The 26,426-nt window shown below is 27.6% G+C and overlaps 3 protein-coding genes across 3 annotated transcripts; all 3 read left to right on the top strand.

Annotated features, from left to right (window-relative positions):
• The first annotated feature begins 5,883 nt into the window (after positions 1-5,883).
• On the top strand, positions 5,884-10,007 carry LOC130800781 (bidirectional sugar transporter SWEET4-like). The gene is made up of 5 exons (XM_057664446.1): positions 5,884-6,093; positions 6,255-6,291; positions 7,129-7,510; positions 8,188-8,307; positions 9,618-10,007. Exons 1-5 carry the CDS (start codon positions 6,051-6,053, stop codon positions 9,852-9,854), a joined length of 819 nt encoding a protein of 272 aa, XP_057520429.1. The 5' UTR covers positions 5,884-6,050; the 3' UTR covers positions 9,855-10,007.
• Positions 10,008-17,219: 7,212 nt separating this feature from the next.
• LOC130800780 (bidirectional sugar transporter SWEET4-like) lies at positions 17,220-21,290 on the top strand. The gene is made up of 5 exons (XM_057664445.1): positions 17,220-17,461; positions 17,830-17,866; positions 19,056-19,434; positions 20,120-20,239; positions 20,775-21,290. The coding sequence occupies exons 1-5, from the start codon at positions 17,419-17,421 to the stop codon at positions 20,952-20,954; spliced, it is 759 nt and encodes a 252-aa protein (XP_057520428.1). The 5' UTR covers positions 17,220-17,418; the 3' UTR covers positions 20,955-21,290.
• Positions 21,291-22,215: 925 nt separating this feature from the next.
• Positions 22,216-22,898, top strand: LOC130800779 (histone H4). Its single transcript, XM_057664444.1, has one exon. The coding sequence runs from the start codon at positions 22,277-22,279 to the stop codon at positions 22,586-22,588; it is 312 nt and encodes a 103-aa protein (XP_057520427.1). The 5' UTR covers positions 22,216-22,276; the 3' UTR covers positions 22,589-22,898.
• The last annotated feature ends 3,528 nt before the right edge of the window (positions 22,899-26,426 follow it).

Below are 26,426 nucleotides of genomic sequence, written 5' to 3'. Positions count from 1 at the left end.
ATCTTTTTTAGACCTTTATATTTTAGACAAAACAAATTATTTCAAGAGAATCAGGTTTAGTTTCTATTAAAAAGCAAGTATCACTTTTAAAAAAAAATATTCGGTTAGATTCTCACTAAGCTCACGCCCTTGCCTTAGTGTACAACCCTATTATAAAAAAATAAAAATTTTCATATCATTAAAAGATTTAAAAAGAAAACACGTCAATTTTCCCATCCCTTTTCTTCCCCTCCCCTCCCCTTTACTTTCCCTCAAAAATTCTAATCCAAAAATAGTTTGCTATATTTTTCTTTATTAAAGTAATTTTAGAAAAAAAAATAGTAATATCTTATTGATAATATATGAATTTCTTTATGCTATATTTGAGAATGATGATTACATTTAAAAATATAGATTTGACTCAAATTTAACATCTGGCAAATAAAAAACTTAAATTTAAATTTGAATCAAATTCACCGTTATAAAAGTGGTTAAAGATGAGGATATAAGAATGACTTCTCAAACTTTATCATTCTCAAATTCTTTATTAATGAATTATAATTGAAATATATAATTTAAAATGAAACACTTATTTCCAAACGCAATTTAAAGATTTTTCTAAGTTTCACATATTTATTATATTTTTCTTTGTTAAATTAAACTAGCTTATATTTTCTTATTTGTGTGTTCATTTTCTCACACAATTTATTTTAATTCAAATACACTTATTTTTACTAAACTTATTTCTAGTCAAAATCAAATTTAAGGTAAATTAAATAAGCCCAAATCAATTCACCAACCTTGATACTTCCACTACTATCTGAATAACATTTCTAATTTTAAATTAATCATAATTTAGCTAGTCATTCCTAAATAGACAAGAGTTATGCATTTCTCTTATGTCATCTTCGTAAAACAATCCAATCTTTTTAATTTAAAATTATATACATGATGATACCTTCTTTGCAACAAGCTAGGAAACAAAGAATATTAACACTTCATAATTTATTCAGAAAAAATCAACGTATGACTAAAAAAATAAAAAGAATAGATTCAGAAAAAAAGAAAGTAATAAAAATTAATATTATCCTTTTCACCCTGAGATGGCATTGACTAGGCTTTGTATGTACATGCACCATACATGGTTCTAATTAATTGGCTTCCAACAGCACTTGTAAATAGGGAATGTAATTGGATCCCAAAGCTATTATTCAATCTGTTCAATCTTTTAGTTTAAATACAGTACTATGTAACTTAAATCTTTAATAAATATGAATTTTGTATGGTTAAAATAGTCATTCATTTTTTTATTAATTTTAATTATATTCATTTTTATGTATTTTATATTCTCATTTATCACTTATTAGAGAAGTATACCAGAAAAACTATAAATTTATATTTTCACATTTACTTTCTTACTAATTTACAGTACTTCATATACCTTATCATTAATATTTTATTAGTTTTGATTATATAAAATTTTGAATATTATATGTTTTCTAGCTCATTTATCACTAATTTGAAAATATACTACAAAATTATACATTTACATTTTAATTTTTGGTTTCTTAATTACTTTCTTTGTTTCAAAAAAAATAATTAAAATATCCATTTCATTTTCATTTTTTTATATTTTTAACTACAATATTCTTTTGACTCTCTTCCTACCTTGAAAAATATTTCTTTCGTTTCACTATCCTTGCACACTCTCCTTTATCCTTGCACACTCTCCTTTAGCTTAGATGACTTTTGTTTACTATAGACGTAAGCATTAATTGAATATAGAGAAACATACTTCTTTCATTTCATTAAACTTGTAGTTGATATTGCAGTATTCATAATCAGTTATAAGGATTTCATTAATTGGGGGTTTTTTTACTCCCTCTTTGGAGAAACGGTATAATTTGTCTGCATCTTTCAGGAAAAAGAAAACCCTTCACCCGAACCCTGCCTTGTGCGGAATATTGGGAGTGTTTTTTTTTTATAATCAGTTACAAGAATTTCAAAACAAAGGTAATATATAAAAAAAACCCTTAAATTTTCATATATATCTTGTCGCATTTCAAATTCTAAATTAATTTATACTCAACTGAAAATATTACTCTCAATCAAAGGCGTTAATATTACTCTCGATCAAAGGCGTTAATATTGATGACCATTGGATTAGGATGATTTTTAAGCAAGATAGCTAGGTTTACTGTAGACACTGTATAGCTTTTTAATCTTGTTTTGGTGTTCTGTTTCTCTTGTACGCATATGAAGAGTGTGTGGAAAAACCCTTTTTAGAAGGTGTGTCTCTCATTCATGCCGATGCAAATTGAGAGTTATGGGTTCTCTCTTTATTTCCATACTTTTGTATGTGTTTATTCTGACTTAATGAAACAATTTCATTTAAAAAAAAATGTTTTATATTCCAATGTTATAATCCACTATACAAGTCATGAAAATTTGTACCACATCCTTCTTTGTCCCATCAAATTTGCTCCGATGTCATTTTATAGAAATTTGGTTACTCATCATTGACGATGAACAAATCAAGAAAAATAGATAAAAATGTTATTTTATGGATAAATTTGAGAAATATGTAAATACAATCAAAATGTAAGTTCATTGTATAAATAAAAATTAAAAAAATATGAGTCATGATTAAAAATAAAAATTTGACAAATTTTAAACATATTAAAAATAAAATAAAATAAAATTCGTGAGACAATAGAGAATATTGAATAAGTTTCACTTAAATGTAAAAATTTCATTCTTAGACTAACAAGAAACATCTATAAAATAAATATAAAACTATTTATAACACATATAAACTTTTACCGTATAATATTATATTGTGAAGTACAATCAACTACATGAGTCATGAGTACAAAGTTGTACCCGAACGCGGAAACTTCAGGAGAAAAAAGTTCAATGCAAGAAAAATAAAGGTTGAGAAGAACCTTAAGGATACTAAAAATATAACTTTTCAGATCTCAATTTCAATAGCAAAATAAGTAAACACAAATTCTTGTAAGAGATATTATTTTTAAGAGACCATTTTTAATTGAATTGACTCATTATATACTGTAAGTAAGCATTAAGAATGAAGTAAGTAGACATTCAAAATATTAAAAGTAGGCATTTAAGATAAATAAGTAAGCATTAAGGATAAAGTAAATAGACATTAAAAATAAGGTAAATAAATATAAATTTTTAATGAGTTGAGCTTAAGATACATCTTTTAAAAGGACGGTCTCTCAATACGCTAGATATGGGTTAAGAGTAGCTAGTTGCAAAGAACAAAGGGACAAAAAAAATCATGAAAACAGCCCAACATTGATTTAGTACCGTTGATATTATTAACTTGGTGCTGCTAATAAGTCCTAGCTAGGGTACTGTATTGTTATTATAGGCATAGCCTCAAAATATGACTTCTTTTTAATTTTAATTAAGACATTGTAATTGACAGGCATTGTAATTAGAATAATATAATTATTTAATTAATTAATTAATCTGATTTCAATGTTGGATCCTATTCAAGCACTACTCCTACTCTCTTGCCGCCCATTTTCTGTTCTACCACTATATATTTCCATGCTTTTCTTTAATTATTTCATTTGAAGTACTATTCCTGTTTTTATTGGAAGGTACGGATTCATTTAAGCTATATTTCATAATTTTAAACTTTTTAAACATTTAAAATATTTTGAAAGAAAATAATCAAAAACCATGTAACCCTGGCTATATATAATGAGTGTAGTTGTGTAAGTATATAACATATTTAATTTTGTTATGCAAATAAAATTAGTCCTATTTGAGGTAAAGTAAGAAAAACATACATTTGGATCCTTGCACAAAATTTTATACCCATAAAATTCCAATATTTAATTTATTTTTCGTATTTGATATTAAAAGCATAACAGTACATATACCTAGGTACGGTTTTAGGGCATTAAAATTTCAGAATTTATAATGTTTTACAAAATTCATTATGTAGAAAATAAGTTGTATGAAATTGATGTATGCCATCCATAAAATTAAGAACATAAGTGAAAGAGTGTGAAACTAAACAAAAGAAAGTTCATTTAAAAAAAAAAAGAAAAAGTTGAGAACAACTTATTAATGAGCCAAAAAAAATTGTTTTAATTACATTCTTAATGATCTTATTCTTCAACGTTAGATATTGTCTCAACCCCCCAAAAAAAATATGAGTCACCTTGGCTATTATTCTAGAATAAGGTACTCTAGACTCTTAAAATATATTGTGAATCATTGACATACACTCAAGTCCATTAGTTTCAATTAATTCTTATTCTATTCTTCATTAAAAGGTATTAAAGAGCTTGTTTATTTTATTAGGGTAGGGGAAGACATTAATTAAAATTCCAAGGGAGATAGAATATATATATATATATATATATATATATATATATATATATATATATATATATATATATATATATATATATATATATATATATATATATATATATAACAAACAAGTAATAGAATATATCATTACTTCATATATGTAGCAATACACATATAAGTCACAATATTAGCACTTTAATTACTACCATAGTTCAAATTGTATATCCATTGTTAAACATTGTATTTCAAGGTAAGATGAAGGCTCTTATCAGACGAAAATCTAGGCCTTACTCCGTCCTCCCGCAGATTTGAGACATCTAATTGTGTAATACATAACACAGAAAAATTATAAAATACTGATAAATCTTATTGATTCTGAACACGTATAAAAATTCGACTTACTATATATATTAACATCCTAAATCCGCCCTTGATTTTTACCAAATTATGACCAAGTCGATAATTCAATCTACATTGGTTGAACCTTTGATAATACATGGACCACCTTTGATGTAGTCCCATAGTAAACCATTACAACAAACCTTCCTAATTGCTTACATAGTGATAGAATGACAACTACTTTTTTCTCCATTTCAAATAACATGTCTTGTACTCAATTACCTCTTAGCATAATATTTCATTATAATCAACTCCTTCAATCGTTGCATAAAATTATATCCAATTAGGCACTAAACTATATTTTTGAATTGAATATAAATTACATCAATAATAAATATAAAGAATATTTAAACACACATTTAATATGAGAAAACATTAGCAAGAACATAGCCTAAGAGAATATTAATTTTAATGTTAAAACCTTAATTCTAATCATATATATAAAGAGGGTGTTCGGTAAAATAGTTTATTATATAATTTTAGCTTATTTTGATATTAATAAATCGGGTCAGTAAATTAACTTGTTAATGTAATAACTTATGAATAAGTTGTTTTTAAACAAGTTGTACAGAGTAAGAGTTCAAATCAGCTGGTTAAATCAGCAAATAAAACCAATTAGCTGATCAAATCGACCAATATAATCAATTATTGCTATTAATTGTTTGTCGAACAAGCCAAAGTCTTTAATCTACTATGACCTACGTATACTATACTAATTAAATCAGTTTGAAAAACATCACTAAGAAAAATTATTCTGTCTTAGATTCCTATTTCAATATTAATAAGAATACCTGAATTCTGATATAATCCAAAAATGAGCTAAGAATAATTCGACAAAAGGATTAAAGGGAGAGATGTAAATTTACATGTATAGAAATCACATAGAAAATCAGCCATCTAATCTTATAAAGAAAACTTTTTAATTAAAAATGGAATCTGTAGACAGCACATACTACGTACTACTTTGGAAGGCCACTACCAATTTGCTGAATTTTTTGACTCCTTTCATTTTATTTTTTTTTTTATATTTTCTCTCAAATAAAAATATTAATGGGACCCTCTAAACTTATTGGTTATTCTATATCTCTACCCTAAAGTTGTCCGTATAGGATTTCCCTATATATAGTCTCTCCTCATACATTTTCAAGTAACACAAAACATTAGAATTTTAGTATTATTTTTCTCTTCCTTTTATTCATTCTTTTTCCTTAGCTCATAAAATTAACTCTTTTAGCTTAGCTCACAAATTTAACACTAACTTCTTAAATTTCACCCCTTTTCTTTTTAACACTTTTAGTTGATCATCTTTAATCACTATGATTTCTCCGGCAGTCGCTCGCTTCACCGTCGGCATTTTAGGTACTACTAATATGTACGTAGTTGTAACTACGAAAATGAATCAACATAAACATGAATTTGATGTTGGTGATTTAACCACATGATTCGTTTATGTTCCTAAAATTTTTCATCATGCTATGATACATCAATTTTGACGTAAGGTCATTTTGCTTTTATTCCAGGGAATATCGTTTCTCTATCTCTCTACTTGTCTCCCATGTAAGTACATCTGATCTCTCTTTTTTTATTTGTTTATTGTACATCTTTTGATAGAGCATATAACATATATAATATGATGCTCTAATTATCGGTTGATTCAGAAGTCAACGTACATGAGAAAGATTGCGAGCTCAAATTATATCCACACATCTCGTTTTTTCAAGTGCAACATTTAGTGTCATGTATAAGGAGCAAAGTCGTTTCTAAGGCTAGTTTTGAGGTGCAATCGCCTAGGGCCCCAACTTATAAAGGGGTTCAAATTGAGTTAATCGTTATTATTTGAAATTAATTTGTGCATATTTACCTTGTCATTATATGATCTTAAATTTATACTTAATTTTGTTTGACATTAATGTAATGAAAAAAAGACAGAGAAATTATATGATGCAGAGTTGCAGAAAAAAATAACCGAAACTTCACTTATACAAGGACCTTTTTTATGTTTCGCCTAAGATTCAAAAATTATCATAAACAGCACTGATAAGGAGTTATATTCTGTATTTACATATGCTTATAATCTAAAAGATCCTCTCATGCAAAGAGAGCGTAAGTAAAATAGCAACTAGAAATATCGGATCCGCTTAAGCTTTTATTTAAGGCTTAAGTTTTTATTTAAGTTTTATGTTTAACATATTTTCTTCACACGTATTACTAATCAGTGATCACACGTACACATGCTTCATGCATGTTGAATATGTAGTCATTTTACAATTGCGGGACCCAGAGAATTATACTCTCCCATAATCTGACAGTTTTTGATTTTCATATGATGTAAACCTTGACTATTAATTAATTATTTTAGAGATTTTGATTAAATTTAAATCTTTTTTTTTTCAGGCCAACATTTTTTGGGATATGCAAAAAAAAATCAGTAGAAAAATATTCAGCAACTCCATACTTGCTGACCTTCTTAAACTGCATGTTATGGACTATCTATGGATTACCCTTTATTCAACCAAACAATATTTTGGTCTCTACAATTTCAGCCAGTGGCTGTATTATTGAGTTTATTTATTTGACACTATTCATCATTTATTCTGACGGCAAGAAGAAAAAAATCACTTTAATTCTCCTTGTCGTCGCTGAGATTGCCGCTGTCGGATTAGCCCTTGGCTTGGTGCTTCTCTTCACCCACACCACCAAACCACGAGGTCTCATTTTTGGGTTACTTGGCGATGTTAGTGGTGTTCTTATGTATGCTGCCCCTTTATCTATCATGGTTAGTACTAAATATATATTGTTTATTAAATTGTTTACATTAAGTTACAAATAATATTTTAAAAGGAAAATTTTGTTATTATAAGGTTAAAATCTCGTATATGTTGTTTTATAAAATTCTATTTTGACGAGAATATATATTAAAGTGATATATAACATGATGTTAAATAATAATAACTAGCTAGTGAGTACACTTGGTGTATTTTAATGGGCATTTTTAAATAACAATCAAAATAAGTAAGAAAACAAAAATCCGGTATTACTAAATGATTAGTCATTGTCTTTAATTAAGCATTATTAAGCTTCCTTATGTTAGCAAAATACTACATTAACACTCCGAGTAGAGTTGAGCAACAGTAAGATGTTCAATTATATAGACTCTTTTAAATTAATATGCATAAAATATATATTTTAATTTAATTATTTTTTTTAACTAGGTATTGAAATTTCAATACCAAAAAGTAAAATAAATAAAATTTTATAAACAGCATGTACAAGACTTTAATCTTATAACAACAAAAATTTCATTTAAAAATATTATTTATAACTTCACTTAAATCAGTTCTTAAAAATTATTTTGTTTTTGCTTGATTGTTTTCTAACAACTAAACCAAAATTAAATTTTTTTTTTTTAATTTGTATTTCGGATTGTGAAAATGCGCATTTAATATTATGCAGAAGCAAGTGATCAAAACCAAAAGTGTGGAATACATGCCGTTGGCTGTCTCAGTGGCTTGCTTTGCTAGTGGAGTTATTTGGACACTTTATGCCATAAGACCATTTGATCTCTATGTTGTTGTACGTACATTCTCTATTTTTTTATATCTTTTACATTTTCATGCATGCGTGACATCATATATAATTGATTAATTTCATGCACATATTCATATTGGTATACCAATTATTTTTTATTAGTGAGATTCCTTATTTTGCTTTTTTTAAGAGTAATAAAAAGTTTCAAAAATTACACATATATTTTAAATTCGATTAAGCGCGAAAAGAAATCTGAGAAATTATGCATATATGTGAAATTAAATTCTTTGAAGTTTATAAAATCTTATTTATTACCTAGCTTGTGGAAGTTTTGTTCACTATCATAGATTATTTTGGCAATTCACACCAACTAACTCCTTCACATGATTTACTTTAATTTCCTCATTTAATATATATAGAATATATAAGAATTTCTTACAAATATTTTGAAATCTAAAGTATATTATTTATATATAAACCTTCTTCCTTCTTACAAATTTATTATATTTTTTAATATAATGAAGTTTTGGATTAAATGGATAAATCAATTATTAGTATGAGAAATGACACATCACACATTAGCCATTAGGTGTATGATTAATTTGTGAAATAAAATATTGAGAGATCTTATTGGTGGTGGCTAGCTAGCAAGTACTAGAATGCTACGGAGTCTCAATGTCATCTTCAAACTCAAAGCAGCGGTCTATTATTATTATTCTCATTATTTTAGTTATATTATCATTAAACGTATTATTTTATATAATTTCCACAATTTTGGGATGAGTCTCTACCTAACCTTAAATTTTTAAGGCCTACTTCAGTCTTCATGTTATGGAATTCTGCCCAAACGCTGACGTGGACTAAAAGACAAAAAATTATCTGACCAACTTTTGTAGTTGAGCAATTATAATTAAATTAATAAAAAAATTATATACATTTTTAACAAAAAGATGGATTACAAACAAAATGGTCACCACACAAAAAGTGCCTAAGACAAAAGTCAAATAAAAATTGTTGCTCTTACGTAATGCTCCACAACCAAATTAAATTAAAAAATCATTAATATCGATTCTCGATTCTTATTAATTAGATAATTCCCTTAAATTAAAAAAAAAACTACAATTTACATCAAGAGAAATATAGGTTAAGCATTCCCCTATCATGGTCTGATTTATCGGAAATATATAATGTAACATATAATATAGAAGAATGATAGTTAAATTAGTTAAGTATTTGCGTTATTTTATATTTCTGCGATTCTTAATTGTTAAAAAAAATATAAAGATGGTGTTGGTATTATTTGGTGAATATAAAAAATAAATTGGACTTACAAAATTATTTTTTTTGAAATTCAGGCACCAAATGGAATAGGCAGCTTTTTTGGGCTGGCCCAGTTGATTCTCTATGCAGCATATTATAAGTCCACTAAGCAACAGATTGAAGAAAGAAGAAATGCGGAGGTTCAAAAGGTTGAGATGGGCCTTAAAGAAGTGATTGTGGTCACCAGGGAGTCCAATAAGGTCAACAACCTTCCCGAAAATGACTATATTGCCCCTCAGACAAAAGAAATCGATTTTGCCTCTAATCTTTGATTTTTGTAATTGTATTAGAATTATTATTGTTGTTGTTACTTATCAACTATGCTTTTTACTCCATGTCAATTCTTATTTTCTTTGTATTTGATTGGCTCGAGTAAATTTAATTGGAAATAATACTTTCTTTAGTTCCTATTTATATAAAATGCGAATTTTAAAAATTTTCATATAATGGTTCTACTTGTATATTTATTTTTCGGAGGATTTATCTTGAGTCGAAAGACTCTTTGACCGCGTCTTCTTTTATAGGCATGGGGCGTTGCCATCTTCCTTCCTCCCCAAACCCTATATAGTCCATATAAGCAGCATTCATAAGGAATAATGAAAATGATGATACATGAATTGAACATTTTGGTTAGTGTTTGCTCATTTAGAGTATTTTACTCATGAAAATATAACAAAAATAATAATGAAATGCCCAAAAGTTGTTGAACTAATGATATGAAAATAACTAAATAAAAATAATTGCAGAGTCACATAAGAAAAATTTATTGTATGAATTTAAAATTTTACGTATATGAAATACAAAAGGTAGGATAAAGATTTGGAGATTATATTATGTATCAAAACTTTGATTGATTCAATTGCGTGCTAATAAAGAGTAGTAGATGAGTATTGGACACAACTAAGTCCAACATTTCCATCTTTGAGACTTCTAAATAAAGGCAAGTTTAACAAACCAAAATAAAATTAACTAAAATACATCACTAGCTAAAGTTTTTTGTTTACTTTTTTAGGTTAAAGATTAGCAAGGATTCCATATTGGAAATGTTGTCATCTACTATATGTTTTTTCTAAGAAAAGATTACTCATAACAATGACTTGAAGGTAGAACAATAATTTTAGGGAGCACAAATATGTCTCAAATCTCAATGTACTATGAGGTAATTATTGTTCCAACTGTCTTACAAAATATTTTTAAATTTGACTTTTTAAATTCCAGCCTAACATTCGATATCATGTGCTACTGAAAAAAATAATATTTTTAAATTTTATAAATTTGTTCTAGATGCAACCGCAGACAAACTAAAATAGTTGTTCAAAATAGGCTACATGTCTCTAACAACCTGACAAATATTTAGCTTGTTCCAATTGTGAAACTTCGACAAATGAAACACTCATAAAAATTGTCTTAATAAATCCTAATTGCACTACTTTTATTCTCTTCAATGTGTTTCTTTGTTTGTTTACTATTGTACTTTTAAACTGTTTCGCTATTATAATTTAATTATCATAATTGTGAAAGTTTAAAATCATGATTGTGAAAACTAATAAAAATTATGCCAATCTTTTAAAATGGTGGCTTGAAATTTAGAAGATTTAATTCTAAGACCACAAACCACAAACAACCAAGAGAATATGTCCCATTTATATGTTATGTGCTATACAAAGAAGTGAATTTCCGTTTCCTGTGTTTGTTACTCAACAAATTGATACAAATTTTATTACAAGAATAATTTAGTTATTGAGAATATAAAACAATAACTTTAAATTACGTAGTCTCAATTAAAGGGTGGAGAAATCCTAAATGCTCTAAACGCGTTGACTATTTCTCACATAATTTATTATTATACTTCCTCCGTTCTATTATACTTGCTATATTTTAATTTTTAAATAATTTAATGTGTTATTTTGATAATTTATATATTGAACTATACATATTTAAAAATTATAAAAATTTAAAATTATGAAATATGCGATTAGACTATTTAAACAAGATTTTAATTGATTATATTTTTTATTACATATTAGCTACAACGTGTAAAATAAGTTTGAATGATAAATAATGTCAATAACCTCAAATCTCAATTTAACCAATATTTCAAAACAGAGAAAGTATTATTCAAACAGAAATATGATAACGATGTAATTAACTTGCCAAGTTGCCATAATGTTGTAAAGCTGAGATGTCTATATTCTTTTGTACTTCTTAGATTACAATAAGTTGCTAGTTAGTGTACAAATTAATTGTATTTGTTCTTGTCTAGTTGTAGATTATGATAAGTTTTGACTCTTTCAAATGAACTCTAGCCACAAACTAGAACCAATTTAGTTCAATACACATATAGATAAAAATGTTCGGTTTACTATGTATCGATATTATTCTAGTTCAACTAGTCTCTTGAGATACCGTCTCTTTTTGAGAGATGTATCTCAAGTCCAGTCCATTAAAGATTAATGCCTATTTATCGTATTATTAATGCCTACTTACCATATCCTTAATGCTTACTTACCATATCCTTAATGCCTACTTTCAATATCTTAAAATGCCTACATAGAAAATAAGTGTTCTTTTCGAAGGAAGGAGAACGAAGGGTAGTAGCTTCTATTAATGAAGTGATTAAGCTTTTTGTAGAGATAAGTTTATGGGGTTTTAGGGAAGGATAAGAAATGTATCAGAGAAGGGAGATGGAAGTATATGGAGAGAGATATGGCACAAATGGAGTACTTAGCTTATAAAGAAAATGAATAAGTTTTGGTGACAAAATGTTTTGTCACATAGTTTGTCACCAAAATTAAGAGAGATAAAATGGAGACAAAGTAGGCGACAAAGAATTTGTCGCAAAAAAGTTTTTACTGTTCAATCAAACTTATCCCGCCCAATTACTAAAAAATAAAATGATTAAAAATTTTGAATAACAATGTTGGCGATAAAAAATCCCTTTTTGTCGCTTAGTTTGTCGCCAGACTTAGAGACAAAAGTTTTTTTTTTGTCGCCAAACTTTGTTTTTTTTTGTAGTGCTACTTACATCATTCTTAATGCCTATTTACAATATTTTAAAAAATATATATGAACCGTCTCAATAGAGATACTCTCTAAATATAATCGTTTCTCACAAGAATTTGTGATTCTAGTTTTGTCGGTCTTTTTATTGTGACATTATATTCACATTGCTCAAATCAATCAATCAATTATATAGGATCCACAAGAACCCTGTAGCGTGTGGGTGACTCCTACAACCCCAACAAAATAAAAAGATTTACAAACCAACGAAACTACATTTAAAAGCTAAGGAATCATCCATACACCCTTTTTGCATGCAAATTGATGGAGTATGTTTGAGCCGTCGCAGTGTGTTGAGACATGAGAGATATATGCAAAGACTTCTCGACATTTTATTAGCTAATATTTGCCTGCATCTTGCAAGGGTATTTGATTCTATCATTGCATTGGTTGTTTACTTCTTTTAATTGAAAATTTTAGGAAGTTGGATCTTTATATTCTTGATGCTCTGGTGTTGAGATTGAGAATTATTATATTTATAGAGATGCACTATTTATACTTATTTACCTGATATTCAACTTATGCTTTCCTTTTACACCACTTATTTCTATACATGCATACATTAAATTTGCTATTTTACGTAAAGTATTGTTAAAGCTTTTTAAATATGTTATAGTAAATTCAAAAAATAAAGGGAGTATTTGTTATCAATTACTCCCTTATACACCATAATTTGTTAATACACTATTTTAATTCTAAATATCTCTAATTGAATTTAATTTAAAATACAAAAAGTTGTCTTTCTAAATAATAGGACATATCAAATATTTCCAATATATATAATATATTTCTAGTCCGATTTGTATTCTAATTTGAATATTTGATGATACTATATTTTGAAAAAAGGAATTTTGCAAATGCTAATCCTTTTCAAAATAATGTTAAATAATACTCCCTCCAATTCATCACTAATATCCCATTTACTTTATGCACTATATCCAATGCACTTATTCAGTCCTTAATATCTCTAATTGTGTATTATTAAAAATTATGAAAAGTTGATATGAATAATCCTTGTATTGAGACGAATCAAACAAGATCCAACATGACTATATTTTAACTTGTAGATTAATAATAAAATACAAATTAAGAGTAAGAGATGAATAGTGTCCAAAAAAGCAAATGAGAGTAATTCCAAATGGGATTTAGCTAGTAAAAATATACCATTACGTAAGCAAATCTTCTAGTACTTTGGTGACTTCTTCAATGTTTAATTACCAAGTATATCTCCATCTCTAAGTGATTATAATATGTAGAATACATGCATCCATTGTCTAAAGTTTCCTTATAATAAATATTATATTACGAGTTTAACTTCTTGCACGGACAGTCGTCGTTAATTAATCCAATCATTATCATTCATTTTTTTAATAAATTAAATTAAATTTAATTGTTGTGATTTATAAATTGTATATATTGCACTATGATCTTTGATGCTAATTTTTGACAATAATGTAAATTAAATTAAGGCTTTACCAACCTTTTTTAATGTAGGAGAGTTGGAGTATAAAACATTATAGTAGGAGTGGCCAGTGAGTAGCATGCATCATTTATTTCACCTCATAATGATCTGAATATATTCTCTCCATTTGCAGACTGCAAGTCAAAGAAATACAAATAAGGAAAGAATTTTATATTTAACTATATAATTTAATATTATTTTTACATTGCAAACATGAGCATTTAATTATATTTTTTATTTTAATATTTATTCTTTCTTGAAAAGTTAAAATCATTATAACAAATATTAATTATTTTTCAATTTTTGGATTAGATTCTCTTAAAAATTTAAAATTATTGATGATAAAGAGAATTTGCTAATTTTTATGTACAACCCTAAAAACCGTAAATAACATTTAAAATAAATAGAATTTGCTACCCATATTCAACAATTTTTAAAGATTAAGGGAAAAGTTGTGACGCGCAACTAAAATAATGGTGACCTTTTGGCTAGATTTTGTAATAGTAGTCCGCTGGATGTAGTTATTATATACTTTTTTCGAAATAATCCATAATACTTGCTATATTTCTATAGTAAAAATATTGATTTTTAATCTTCTTTTAATAATTCCGAGTCATATATAAAAAATAACATAGTTATATGAGATTTTGTTTTAATTTTTTAAAAACTTGGTTTTTTAACATGTAACTTTTATAAGTTTTTTATTTAGACAAAATAAAAATATTTAATATGGAAATATACATTGAATTGAATTACGTGCATAAAAGAAATGTAGCAATATTGAACAACAGAGGGAAGTAAATTAAGTATTTCCCTGCTGCTTCATGTCTAAAGTTTTTGTATGGATTGGAATATCATATCACGAATTTAAATCTCTTGAAAGAATGGTAATAGGAAATGTTCACATATGGTCTTATATTATTAATATTTGATTAGTGAGATTCTGATTTATATGTAAATTTGATGGAATACATATTCTTCTTACTATCATATAATTTTAGAAAGAAACTTTTTAACTTCATAATTTGTGGGTATTTAATTTTTTTTTTACGTGGGTATGTACACACGAGTTCACTAATGATCATGGGCTTGTCCCATGCTGGTTTGGCAAATAGTCTTGATGACTTGTATTAAGTTTAAAATCTAATTATTATTTATTTTAACATTATAAATTATGTAAAAACTATTATGTAAATTTTAATTAAACTAATAAAAATTCAATCATACAATGTAATTAAAAAGCTGCTAAATGACAAATTTTATGTTTATAACACTCTTGCAAAATGACAAAATATTATAAGCTTTGTGCTTATTATATATGTGGCATTAACTTTATGACTGCGATTCAAAATCTATACAAAAATAAAAAAAAAACAATTAATACCATATTAATGATCATTTGTGACAATTAAGTCTCTATTATAAGTTATTTTAACAAAATATGAAAAGTTTTACAAAATGTAATGTATATTTTAACTAATTTGTAAGTATACCTGACGTACGGACTAGTATCAAAAGTGATCAAAACAAATTCAGCTCATAATAAGTTGAGTATGGCCCATCTAAGCCTTAGCTTTGATTTTCATCAACTAAATTCGTGAATTAGTTTGATAAAAGGTAATGGAATCAATGAATCATTCATTATTCCCCATTTTTTTTAATTTACACCAATTTTATTCAAGTTAGTCCTACTAATTTTGTTGTTTTTTTTTTTTTACAATGTTTTACTTTTATTATTTTTAATCTCATTTATAATTTTTTTTCATCTTAACCAATCAATCATATCATCTATTTGTTTTTTTTATCTTATTCTATAACACAATTTTCTTATACTAATTTTTACTCAAAATTTAACCGGTGTATTTGAGAGGGATAAAGAGAGTATTTGTCTAATTTGGAATAACATAACATAAAAAATCTGATGATCAAGAGGTTGTATGATTTTCGAAAATTTTCAAGTGCAATTAGAGGAAATAGGAAGAAAATGCGTACTTATCTACGAGTCAAATGTTATCCAAGTAATATGGGCTTTGCCTGATTTTCACGACAACTTTTAGAGCTATTTTAAATTTTGGGATTTCGCATAGTAGCATTTAGCAAATAGGAATTCACACATTTTTGTAAGAGAAGGTGTTATTGAATGAGTCGTGTTATATTTAGGTTAAATAATCCATCTTATATATATTATAAAAATATAAGTTCTTTGTTTCAGGTCATCTCGCTGAAAGACGATCTCTTACAAGAATAGTTCAAAAAATTATTATATGAACTTGATAGTTTTTTTTTATCTTCTCAATAGTAAAATATCATGGGAGTAATTAAATGATAAGCTATTTTTATTTTGTCATATTTTTAATTCAATTATAAATTTGATTTACTTTGACCTTTTTTCTATTAGAAATTACCAAGGTAATAATCAAATTGAAGACCTTGTATTTTAAATTTAAATGTATTAACTGAACCTATATGAACTTAATGAACCTATTAGCGATTTTGTTGGCCTTTGATATTCAACTTTAAATTTAATTAGGTGCTTGCGATCATCTCGTACTCAGCATGAGTAAGTTTATTTTTACATCTATTATATGAACTTAATCAAGCCTATTAATTAGCCTTAACTATCTGAATTTATCTTAATTTATTTTAACTTTTTATAAAAATAGAAGTGTATAATAAAAATTCATATAATTGAATAAACTTAATTTCTTTTGTATAAACTTGTTTTCTAAAAAAAAATCATACATAACAAACCCTAACTATGACATTACACTCCTTCTCCACTTGCATTAGTGTTTTGTCAATTTCATTCTTGCATGGCAAGTGGCATACATGCAATTAAATGATTATATAGCAAAAATATTATGGAGGGTGTAAATATTAATGAGCATATTTATACGAATTTAAAGTGTGAATCTAATCGGTATGGCCTTTACAACAATTTGAGACATGAGATGAGATATGAGTATATACCACTAGCTAGAGATAATAATATATACTCCATTTGATATTTAAGCGTCTAGAAATAAGTGCCACAATTTTTCACGCATTTGTAAAAAAAATTTCTCCCTATAAATTCTCTATACATGTCATGCAATTCAACAAACAATTTTAGTTGCCTTTCTTATTTTTCCATTTATTGGTAGTTTTTTTGGAATTTGGTGTTCAAATTATATGAGGAAAAGTTTTATTTAATGTACCAAAATTATTCTCTTGTACGTCCCAACTATATAAATCTCTTTTTTTCTATAATTTGATTCTTAATTTTGCAACAACAACCTTCATACTTGAATTATTTTGCTTAAAATCAAGTAATCATGGTTTCAGCGGGAGCAATTCGTTTTGCTGCTGGAATTATCGGTAACTACAATATAGTACTATTATTTTTGTCTAATAATAACTCTCTTTATTTTTATGAATTTGCCAATATTTCTATTTTGAGTCATTTATTTACTTTGTAACTTTTTTATTTTTTAATGTGTCTACCAATTTCTTTAAATTATACTTGCATATCTTCTTCTTTTTCACTTTTACACTTTTTAATCTTTGTGTTATTTCTCATCGTATCAATCTAAATTGATACGTTCGTTTTGTTTGTTTATGCCAATTTGACATATTATGTGAAAAGGTATAACAAAAACAAATGAAAAGGATAAATCCAGAAAGCACTATAAATTTTCTTCCTAACACTTTGTAGTTTATTAATTGGTTTTTGTTTTGGGATGCAGGAAATATAACAGCTTTGGTCTTGTTTTTATCTCCGGTGTAAGTTAGCTTAGCCTTATTCGCAATGGAATTCTAGCAATGAAAACTTACTTCTTAGTGTATGTAGAAGATTAAGAACAAGCAACATCTTCTGCTGTCCCCAAACAAAAAATGTTGCTGTGCACATATATATATAAATAAACAGAAAAATATATTAGCAACAACAACACAATAATAAAATAACAACATCAGAGTTTTAATTGAAAACTTTTAATATGTTAGCAATATATTTGTTTTTTAATTTTTCTTAACATATTTATATTTATTTTTTGAATACGGCCATCTCAAATTATATTACGTAAATAATCACAATCAGTTTTAATAAAATCATCATTTCTAATCACTTAATTAAAAGAATACTTTTCAAAAATAAATTTTTTTTTTCATGTGATTTGGGATGATTTTTTAAAAGATAAGTGTACAATATCTTAGGTAACAAAATTAATCATGTAGTGCTTGATGTTTGGGAAATGGCTTTTGATCAACCCGCAGTATTAGAGTCGACTATAATAGAAATATATAAGAAAATCAATCATTTATTTTTGGTTGTTAATTAGGAAAACACAATCAAATAAAAGGCAATAAGAAAACTACCCAAAAATTTTCAGTTTAGCTTAAAAGCTATATATTTTTTCATTTGACTTAAAACGATACCTATAAAATTGATTTTAGTTATATGACCAGCTATCATGTCAAACAACAAACTTGTTAAAAAGTCAAATACAAAATGATCGTGTATTAATCAAGTCCTTGCACCACCACATCTTCCTCGAATAGAAAAGGGTTTTGAGATAAATAATGTAAGTGTTAAGATCCAAAGCAAACATTATAAATACTTCTTTGTATGATCATTATGATTCCTCATTGTTATTATATAGCATAACATACAACTAAATACTTAAAATCTCATTTAGATGGAAATCACCCAACATTTGAGATTGTTGCATGTCAGGGGAAACCGGACAAAGCCACATGAGGTCGACGGAAGCCTGATTTTGCGACCTAGCTAGCTAATTTCGCAGTTTATTCTTACGATTTATATTTCTAGTTTAATCTGCACACATATTTTTCAATTATATATTGTCTAATTTCTAATCTTTTATTTTTTTGACTTTGCCTAGACTATATATTATTGAATAATGACGTGTTGTATCGATGATCATGATTCTTTCTATTATGTTATTACTAGGCCGACGTTCATCGGAATATGCAAGAAGAAGACAGTGGAGCAATACTCACCAATTCCATACTTAGCCACATTCGTGAATTGCATGCTTTGGGTTGTATATGGCATGCCATTCATCCATCCACATAGCATTTTGGTGGTGACAATAAATGGGGCAGGATTCTTCATTGAACTACTTTACTTAATACTCTTTGTGATTTACTCTGACAAGAAAAAGAGGATCAAAATTGTATTAATTGCAATTGGTGAAATTATAGTTGTTGGAATTATGACTGCCTTGGTCCTCACTTTTGCTCATACCACCAAACGTAGATCTTCCATTGTTGGTGTTATTGGTGTCATTTGCAACATCCTCATGTATGCTTCTCCATTGTCCGTTATGGTAATTGCACATCATCAACCTATCTTTAAATTTTAATCCTCCTTAATTTCTCTCATTTAGTCCCTTAAATTATTTAAATTAATAAGATTCAATACGTAGTGGCAAATCTAGAATACTGATAATTTATTTATAGGTCAAATAGTACTTATCTTTTACGTGTGAATGTGTGATTAACCAACTCGAGACTCGACTGTTAGTCTTTTGTATTAAATGGCATCCAATTCAGTATTAGAATCCTTTTTCAAATGACTTGGATGATGACTTAGGCTTGGACCTTGATTCACCATGTGACATTAAGAGCATCTACAATGGTGAAACACAACGAGGACGAGGAGTTTTAATATTAATAATTTGTTGCGAATGTTAAAAGAATTAAGCTCTCAAGTTAGTTGATTCAATTATTTTGTCAAGTAAAAAATAATTTTTTTTACAGTTCTATTGAAATTAATAGTAGAAGAAAATGAATGGGGATTAATTTCATCAAATCTCGTTTAGACAAAAAGTATCAGTTAGTTAATTTGATACTAGGAATCAACTAAACCATTAGGTTTATCTTTTGGATAAATTGGTTATTCCTTGACAATTAGATAAAATATATCAAGTAATTTCAATCATCGGCCTAATTTTTTGATCGAGTCCATACTTTAACTTATTAGTATCTTTGATTTTTGTGTGTTGTGAACAGAAATTGGTAATAACAACAAAAAGCGTGGAGTACATGCCCTTCACCTTGTCACTGGCTGCCTTTGCTAATGGCATTGCATGGACAATCTATGCCTTGTTTCCCTTGGATCCTTACATTGCCGTAAGCCTCTATCTCTCTTTCTCTTTCTCATGTAGTCGGAATTGTGAATATCTATATATATATATATATATATATATATGAAAAATTGTCCATAATAATCCAACTTTTTTATGATTTTCCTATATTAATCCCTCCTATTGATTAATCATTGATAATCCCAATTTTATGGGGTATTTGTCCAGAGCAAACTCAGATAACCGGATGACTCGCTATTGCAAGTTTTATTTTTTTAAAAAAAGATAAGTTAAAATAAATGTCGAAAAGAATGTTAATTTTCAGTTTGCTTTTTTGGTACATTACCTACTATAGCTGATCATTCGGGTATTTAAGTTTACTCTAGGAAAATACCCTATAAAATAGGAATAATTCATAGTTAATTAATAATTGGAATGTTTTGTAGAAAAATCATAAAAAAATTGAATTATTTTAGGTAATTACTCATATATATATATATATATATATTCTTTAAAATTTACTTTCTTATTTTTTGAATTTGCAAAAGATAATGACAAATGGTTTCTGTTTTCAAATGCAGGCACCAAATGGTTTGGGATCATTGTTTGCATTGGTCCAATTAATATTATATGCAACATATTACAAGTCCACCAAGGAACAACTTGCAGCAAGAAAAGCCAAATCTGCAATGGGCTTATCAGAAGTTTACAATGGGAACTCTGAAAAATTGGGCCAAAACGGTCGGGCTCAGATTCCATGAAGCCCAAATCCACTTAGCTGATTATTGACCTTGCTAGAATAACAATCTACAACGGCTTGATCAATCATGGATTTCTCATTCCCATTTAGTGTTTGCACTTTAATTTGTTGTTTATTCTTTTTTTTTTTTAATAAAAATGGTGCCCATCTTAAACTACTTTAACTTAGGTAATATGTAGAATGAAGAAGGTTTGAAAATTTTAGCAGTTGACTCGTATAAGTCACGAGATTTTTTCATGTTGAATAATGTATTACCCATATTTTGCTTTTAAAAAATAAGAGTACTGTAAGAGAATCCCATTTTTAACGCAAAAAAATTAAAAACACAACTTATTATTGAGCCAAATTGGACTCTATTATTTCAGTTATCTAATAAAATATAACTCAACATTATATTTAATTTGAGATTCTTACTTGACTTGACTAATAAGAAACCTAGTTAAACATAATCTAATATTTAATTTACAAGACATTTACTTATATTGGTTAATTATGCGAACTTTTCTTGTAATACAACTCCAATTAATCAAATCTACAAGTCGCGTATAAGTTTATATTCATTGAGCTATTGAACTTATGAAAGCGTGTCTCAAGAAGAAACTTTTTCATACGAATAAAAATGTGTGAAATTAAATTGTTATATTTGTTTTTTTACACTAATGACCAGTTTGGTTAATGGTATCAAATGGTAGTAATGGAAGTGATTTGTAGTGTAAAATTTCATTAAAAGTTTCATGTCATCCTCACGATAATGAAATTTTGATCACAATTTTTTTTTATTTATAAATTTCCATTACTACCGAATACCTGCATCCCCCAATGGTAATGCCTTAAAATAAAATTTATGAAGAAATTGAGATGATTGAAGTTGGATAAGTATGAACATCAAAGTAGCAAAAAAATTTTTTAACTAAAATTATCACTTATCAAACATGCCGTAAACATGGGTCACATGTGACATGCCCACATCCAACTACATTAGCGCATTCAAGAATCAAGAAGCAAATCCTTCCCTATGAAGACATTTTTTTTTTATAAAAAAAGTGGTCTTTAACTTTAACACAAAACCTATAATAGTCGTTAGATTTAATAAATCCACGCTCCACAACTTCTGGCAGCAAAGCACACGGATCGTCTTTAAAGCCGTCAGATACAATCTCATCTAACGGATATCATGAACGCGGTAATTCCCCCTCCAAGACAAAATCTCAAAATTTCGACCACAGTCCCACTATATTAACCCATTTTCTACTCTCTCATCTCCAACTCTATCAAATCATAAAACAATTCAATCTCAGAAATCTCAAATTAAAGAGAGAAAAAATGTCAGGAAGAGGAAAGGGAGGAAAAGGGTTAGGGAAGGGAGGAGCCAAGAGGCATAGAAAAGTGTTGAGGGATAACATTCAAGGAATCACAAAGCCAGCAATTCGTCGTTTGGCTCGTAGAGGTGGAGTTAAGAGGATTAGTGGATTGATTTATGAAGAAACTCGTGGTGTTTTGAAGATTTTTTTGGAGAATGTAATTCGTGATGCAGTTACGTACACTGAGCACGCTAGGAGGAAGACTGTTACCGCCATGGATGTTGTTTATGCTCTAAAGAGGCAGGGACGTACTCTTTACGGTTTTGGTGGTTAGATTTGTTTTTGGATCGAGGTTGGTATTAGGACTAGATTGTTTTGTTGTTTTCGGTGGATGTTATTAGGGTTTATGAAAAATCGGAGATCATAACATTTAATCTCTATTGTAATAGTTGAGTTAACGGTTAATATTAAATGGAATTTAATTAGGCTTTTTCAATATTCTACATTGATGTTTGTTCAATTCATTTCAGAATTTGTACCTTTTGAATTTTGAAGTTTAATCAGTGATTCTGGGAAATTATATGCTACATTGTGGTCATATTGATATATGTTTGATAAATTGGGTAATTGATTTGTTTGAGAAATCTGCTTGACTATCAAGATGATTCTATATATTTTATAAAATGTCCAATTGTGGCGATTAAGGAATTGTTCTTGAACAAAAGAAACCCATTATGAGTTTGATTGTACAGATATGGCTTTTGAGGCGTGACGAAAATCATTCAATTGAAAAAGTAATTAGAGCATCGGATAATCTGAGCAATGACAAACTCTGTTTTGTAACATGGTGTTGTGTGATAGCGGAAATAAATTCAATGAATAATAAATAATAAGAAACTCGATGAATAATATATAATAAGAAAATTTAATGCAAACAATGAAAAAATAACACAAGAGATTTAATATGGTTTAATATTAATGTGATAGTTATGTCCACTGGCACTGAGATCAAATAATTTTACTATGATCGCAAAGAATTTATAAGATGAATTTCAATCACACTCACAAAATTATAATGGCTCTCTTGTGATTTCTTTTAATTTGTGAATCGTCATGCATTAATCCTAAAATGGGAGTTTATATAATAATGCCAATAAAAAGAAGTTATAACATAATAAACACAAAGTAATCGTCCTACAAGACACCTTCCGTGAAAAGAAATCGTCATTTTGCGGGCTGTGTACATCTACGTAAGCCGCGAAAGGAAGACAAAACGCACTCTGCGCACCAAGGCAGAGGCTGCTCCGGGCCTCGCGGACTACTCTTTTGGCCCATATTCGTTTTCTTTAATGGTGTTTGCTAGTTTGAGTCACCGTTACCATGGAAAAAGGAGGGTCTCCAAATCGACCAACTCTGATATTTTAATTTCTTAATTGGATGATTGTACACAGCTAAAGGATTAATTTCCTTACTTTTTTAGTTTTTTAATCTTATTTCAGTTTAGATTATCTCAGTTTAAAGAGAGATTTAATTAAGATTTTTGGAACTACTTACTATGTTTTGAAATACTTCTTATATTTTGGTTATGGATACTATTTATCGTTTAAAGCTTATTTTATATATTACGATTAATGTGTAACTAAAAATATAATCAAGTGGGATTTTGTTTGAATCGTCTAATCGTATACTTTTATATTATAAACTTTTTATAATTTTTGGATTTGTATAATTCAACATATAAATAAACAAAATAACGCATAGAAATGCGTAAAATTAAAATGTAGCAAGTGTAATGGAACGGAAGAAGTATAAAAATAAATTATATTTATGAGATTTTACTAGATTTGTCTAAACGTGTATTTTTCATGATATACATAATTAGAGACTAAAGCTCAATTTTTCTTAAAAAACTATACAAAAGATAAAGGAGAAGAAAAAATAGTACATTAAAATCCAAAATTGTAGCAAAAAATGAAGGATTTAAACATTGTCCCAAACAACCATGATTGCTCCCCTATTCAATATACATAGATGTTTATCATCTTGAAACCTAAATTGAGTTGTATGGATCGAAGATAATTCCAGCTTCCAAGTAATAATACTACATAATCTTAGAGATTTAATACAAGTAATAATATAAGTACGTGCAATGTAGTCTTTGAAAAGTTGTTCATTGTTGTGAGTTTGCGGAGTGTTAGTTTCATTGAATTGCTAGCCATTTGAGAAGGTGGGATAAAGTCATGTAATGTGGATATCAATTCTAGGCTTTGTTTCCCTTCAAAATAAAAATATAATTTGAAACTCTGTTCTTTGATGTCATCATAATTCCTTGAGCATGAACGTGTGTTTGTATCCCACAAAGATGAAAATGAAATGACGTGCTTAGACCATCAATAATGATAATCTCTTTTTGGTCAATTTTTTTTCAAAAAAATTGCCACGTGTCTCGTTCTTATTGGTTCATGGAAACTAGCAGCTCTCCCTGCACTCCCTGTCATCTACCAACCCATATGGCTGCTTTTGATTGGTTGCCAAAAAATAGCCGTTTTTCGAATTTAATTAATTTTTTTTTTAAAATTATACGAACGGTCATATTTTTTTAAGATCTATAAAATGAGATTCATATTGATAATTTTTTGACATAATTTTATATTTATATATTTTCTTCTTATTTTCCTACTTTTTTTTTGTTAAAAAATACCAAAATGATCATTTCAATAATCCCAAAAAATATGGATTTAAATAACCCAAATTATGAAAGAAATCCAAGTAAAAAAAAAACCAAGAAAAAAAATCTTCTAACAATCAAAGTGTTCATATTCAGTATCAAAATCCTCCATTTAATCCTTCATTTCTCAAAATATTCCAAATTCTTCTTACTATATTCCTCAAAATATCCCAAATTCATTTTATTATGTTCCTCAAAAGTTTGGAGGGAACCGCAATTAATGTATCATTTAAAAATTTAGGTTTTTAATTTGTGTATTTATTTTATTTATGCGCATTGTAATTTCTATTTGAAATTAACAAATTTACCTTAATTATCATTAATTTCTACATTTATATTTATTAAAAAATATTAGTTTTATTAAAAGAATAATTTTTTTTAATTATAAAATAGTAGATCTATTTTGATCAAATAAAAAATTATATTAACTTTTTACATGAAAATATTATTATAAAAAAATAATGATAAATGTTAGATAAATTAAGGGAGAGAAATTAAAGTGGGGTGGAAAAAAAGTAAGAAAGAGAGGATGATGACCTTTTAAAAGAGGTTATTATTAATTAAATTAGGTTGAAGGATGAACTTTAGGAGAGAAAAAAATTATGAAATAATAAGATGATTTTTTTTAGGTCATGAGTAAAAATGCTCTTATTGGTGGATGCGATCTTTATGCATAGACATAAGATGAGCATTGATACGAGGTTATTGCGCTTTCAAAATTTTGTGGTTTGTGGTTTGGTGTTCTTGGGTTGGATGTTTACTTCCATGTATTTAATGGGCTTATGGGTAAAATTGTGGTTGTCTTTGGTGAAAATGTGAAAAAAATAAGAGTATTGTACAACTTTATTCCAAAAATAAACTCCGTAAAAATTTTATTCTCAAAATAAGGGTCCGTACATCCAAACTTAGGCTTGGTATGAGTCGCTGTTACTAATTAAAAAAAAAATAATAATAAATTCGCTGTTAGTAACAGCGACTTAAGTCTTTTTCATTATTTCAGTTACTTGCTCATTCCAACCTACGAGATTAAAGAGTTGACTGGTTAACTCTTTAAGTCGCTGTTAGTAACAGCGACTTAGGCTTTTATTTAATTTTTTTTTATTTTCGCTGTTAGTAACAACGACTTATATCAAGCCTAGGTTTGAATGTACGGACGCTTATTTTGGGAATAAAGTTTTCACGGAGCTTATTTTTGGAATTTGTTCAATGCTCTTATTTTTTTCAAATTTTCGTCTTTGGTTCAGATTGGGTTTGAGTGGGGCTCAAACTCTCCTTAAAGGAGGTGCATCTCTTCGAGATGGATACATCTTTGCAAAAAAGGGTACTTCCTTCGTTCCATTATACTTGCTACATTTGACTTTTTACGCAATCCAATATGTTATTTTGTTCATTTTATATGTTGACTTATGCACTTCTAAAAATTATAAAATGTTAATATTATGAA

The sequence above is a fragment of the Amaranthus tricolor genome, chromosome 15 (assembly GCF_026212465.1).
Source record: "Amaranthus tricolor cultivar Red isolate AtriRed21 chromosome 15, ASM2621246v1, whole genome shotgun sequence".
NCBI classification, from domain to species: domain Eukaryota; kingdom Viridiplantae; phylum Streptophyta; class Magnoliopsida; order Caryophyllales; family Amaranthaceae; genus Amaranthus; species Amaranthus tricolor.
Note: the sequence above shows the minus strand (reverse complement) of the source record. Positions and strands in the feature narration are given on the sequence as shown.

Bases quoted from the DNA above. Each gene is read 5' to 3' on its own strand.
- LOC130800781 (XM_057664446.1), top strand. From the start codon at position 6,051: ATGATTTCTCCGGCAGTCGCTCGCTTCACCGTCGGCATTTTAG. The intron at 6,292-7,128 runs GTAAGTACATCT...TTTTTTTTTCAG, and splicing joins TCTCTCTACTTGTCTCCCAT to GCCAACATTTTTTGGGATAT. The intron at 8,308-9,617 runs GTACGTACATTC...TTTGAAATTCAG, and splicing joins CATTTGATCTCTATGTTGTT to GCACCAAATGGAATAGGCAG.
- LOC130800780 (XM_057664445.1), top strand. From the start codon at position 17,419: ATGGTTTCAGCGGGAGCAATTCGTTTTGCTGCTGGAATTATCG. The intron at 19,435-20,119 runs GTAATTGCACAT...TGTTGTGAACAG, and splicing joins CTTCTCCATTGTCCGTTATG to AAATTGGTAATAACAACAAA. The intron at 20,240-20,774 runs GTAAGCCTCTAT...TTTCAAATGCAG, and splicing joins CCTTGGATCCTTACATTGCC to GCACCAAATGGTTTGGGATC.
- LOC130800779 (XM_057664444.1), top strand. From the start codon at position 22,277: ATGTCAGGAAGAGGAAAGGGAGGAAAAGGGTTAGGGAAGGGAGGAGCC.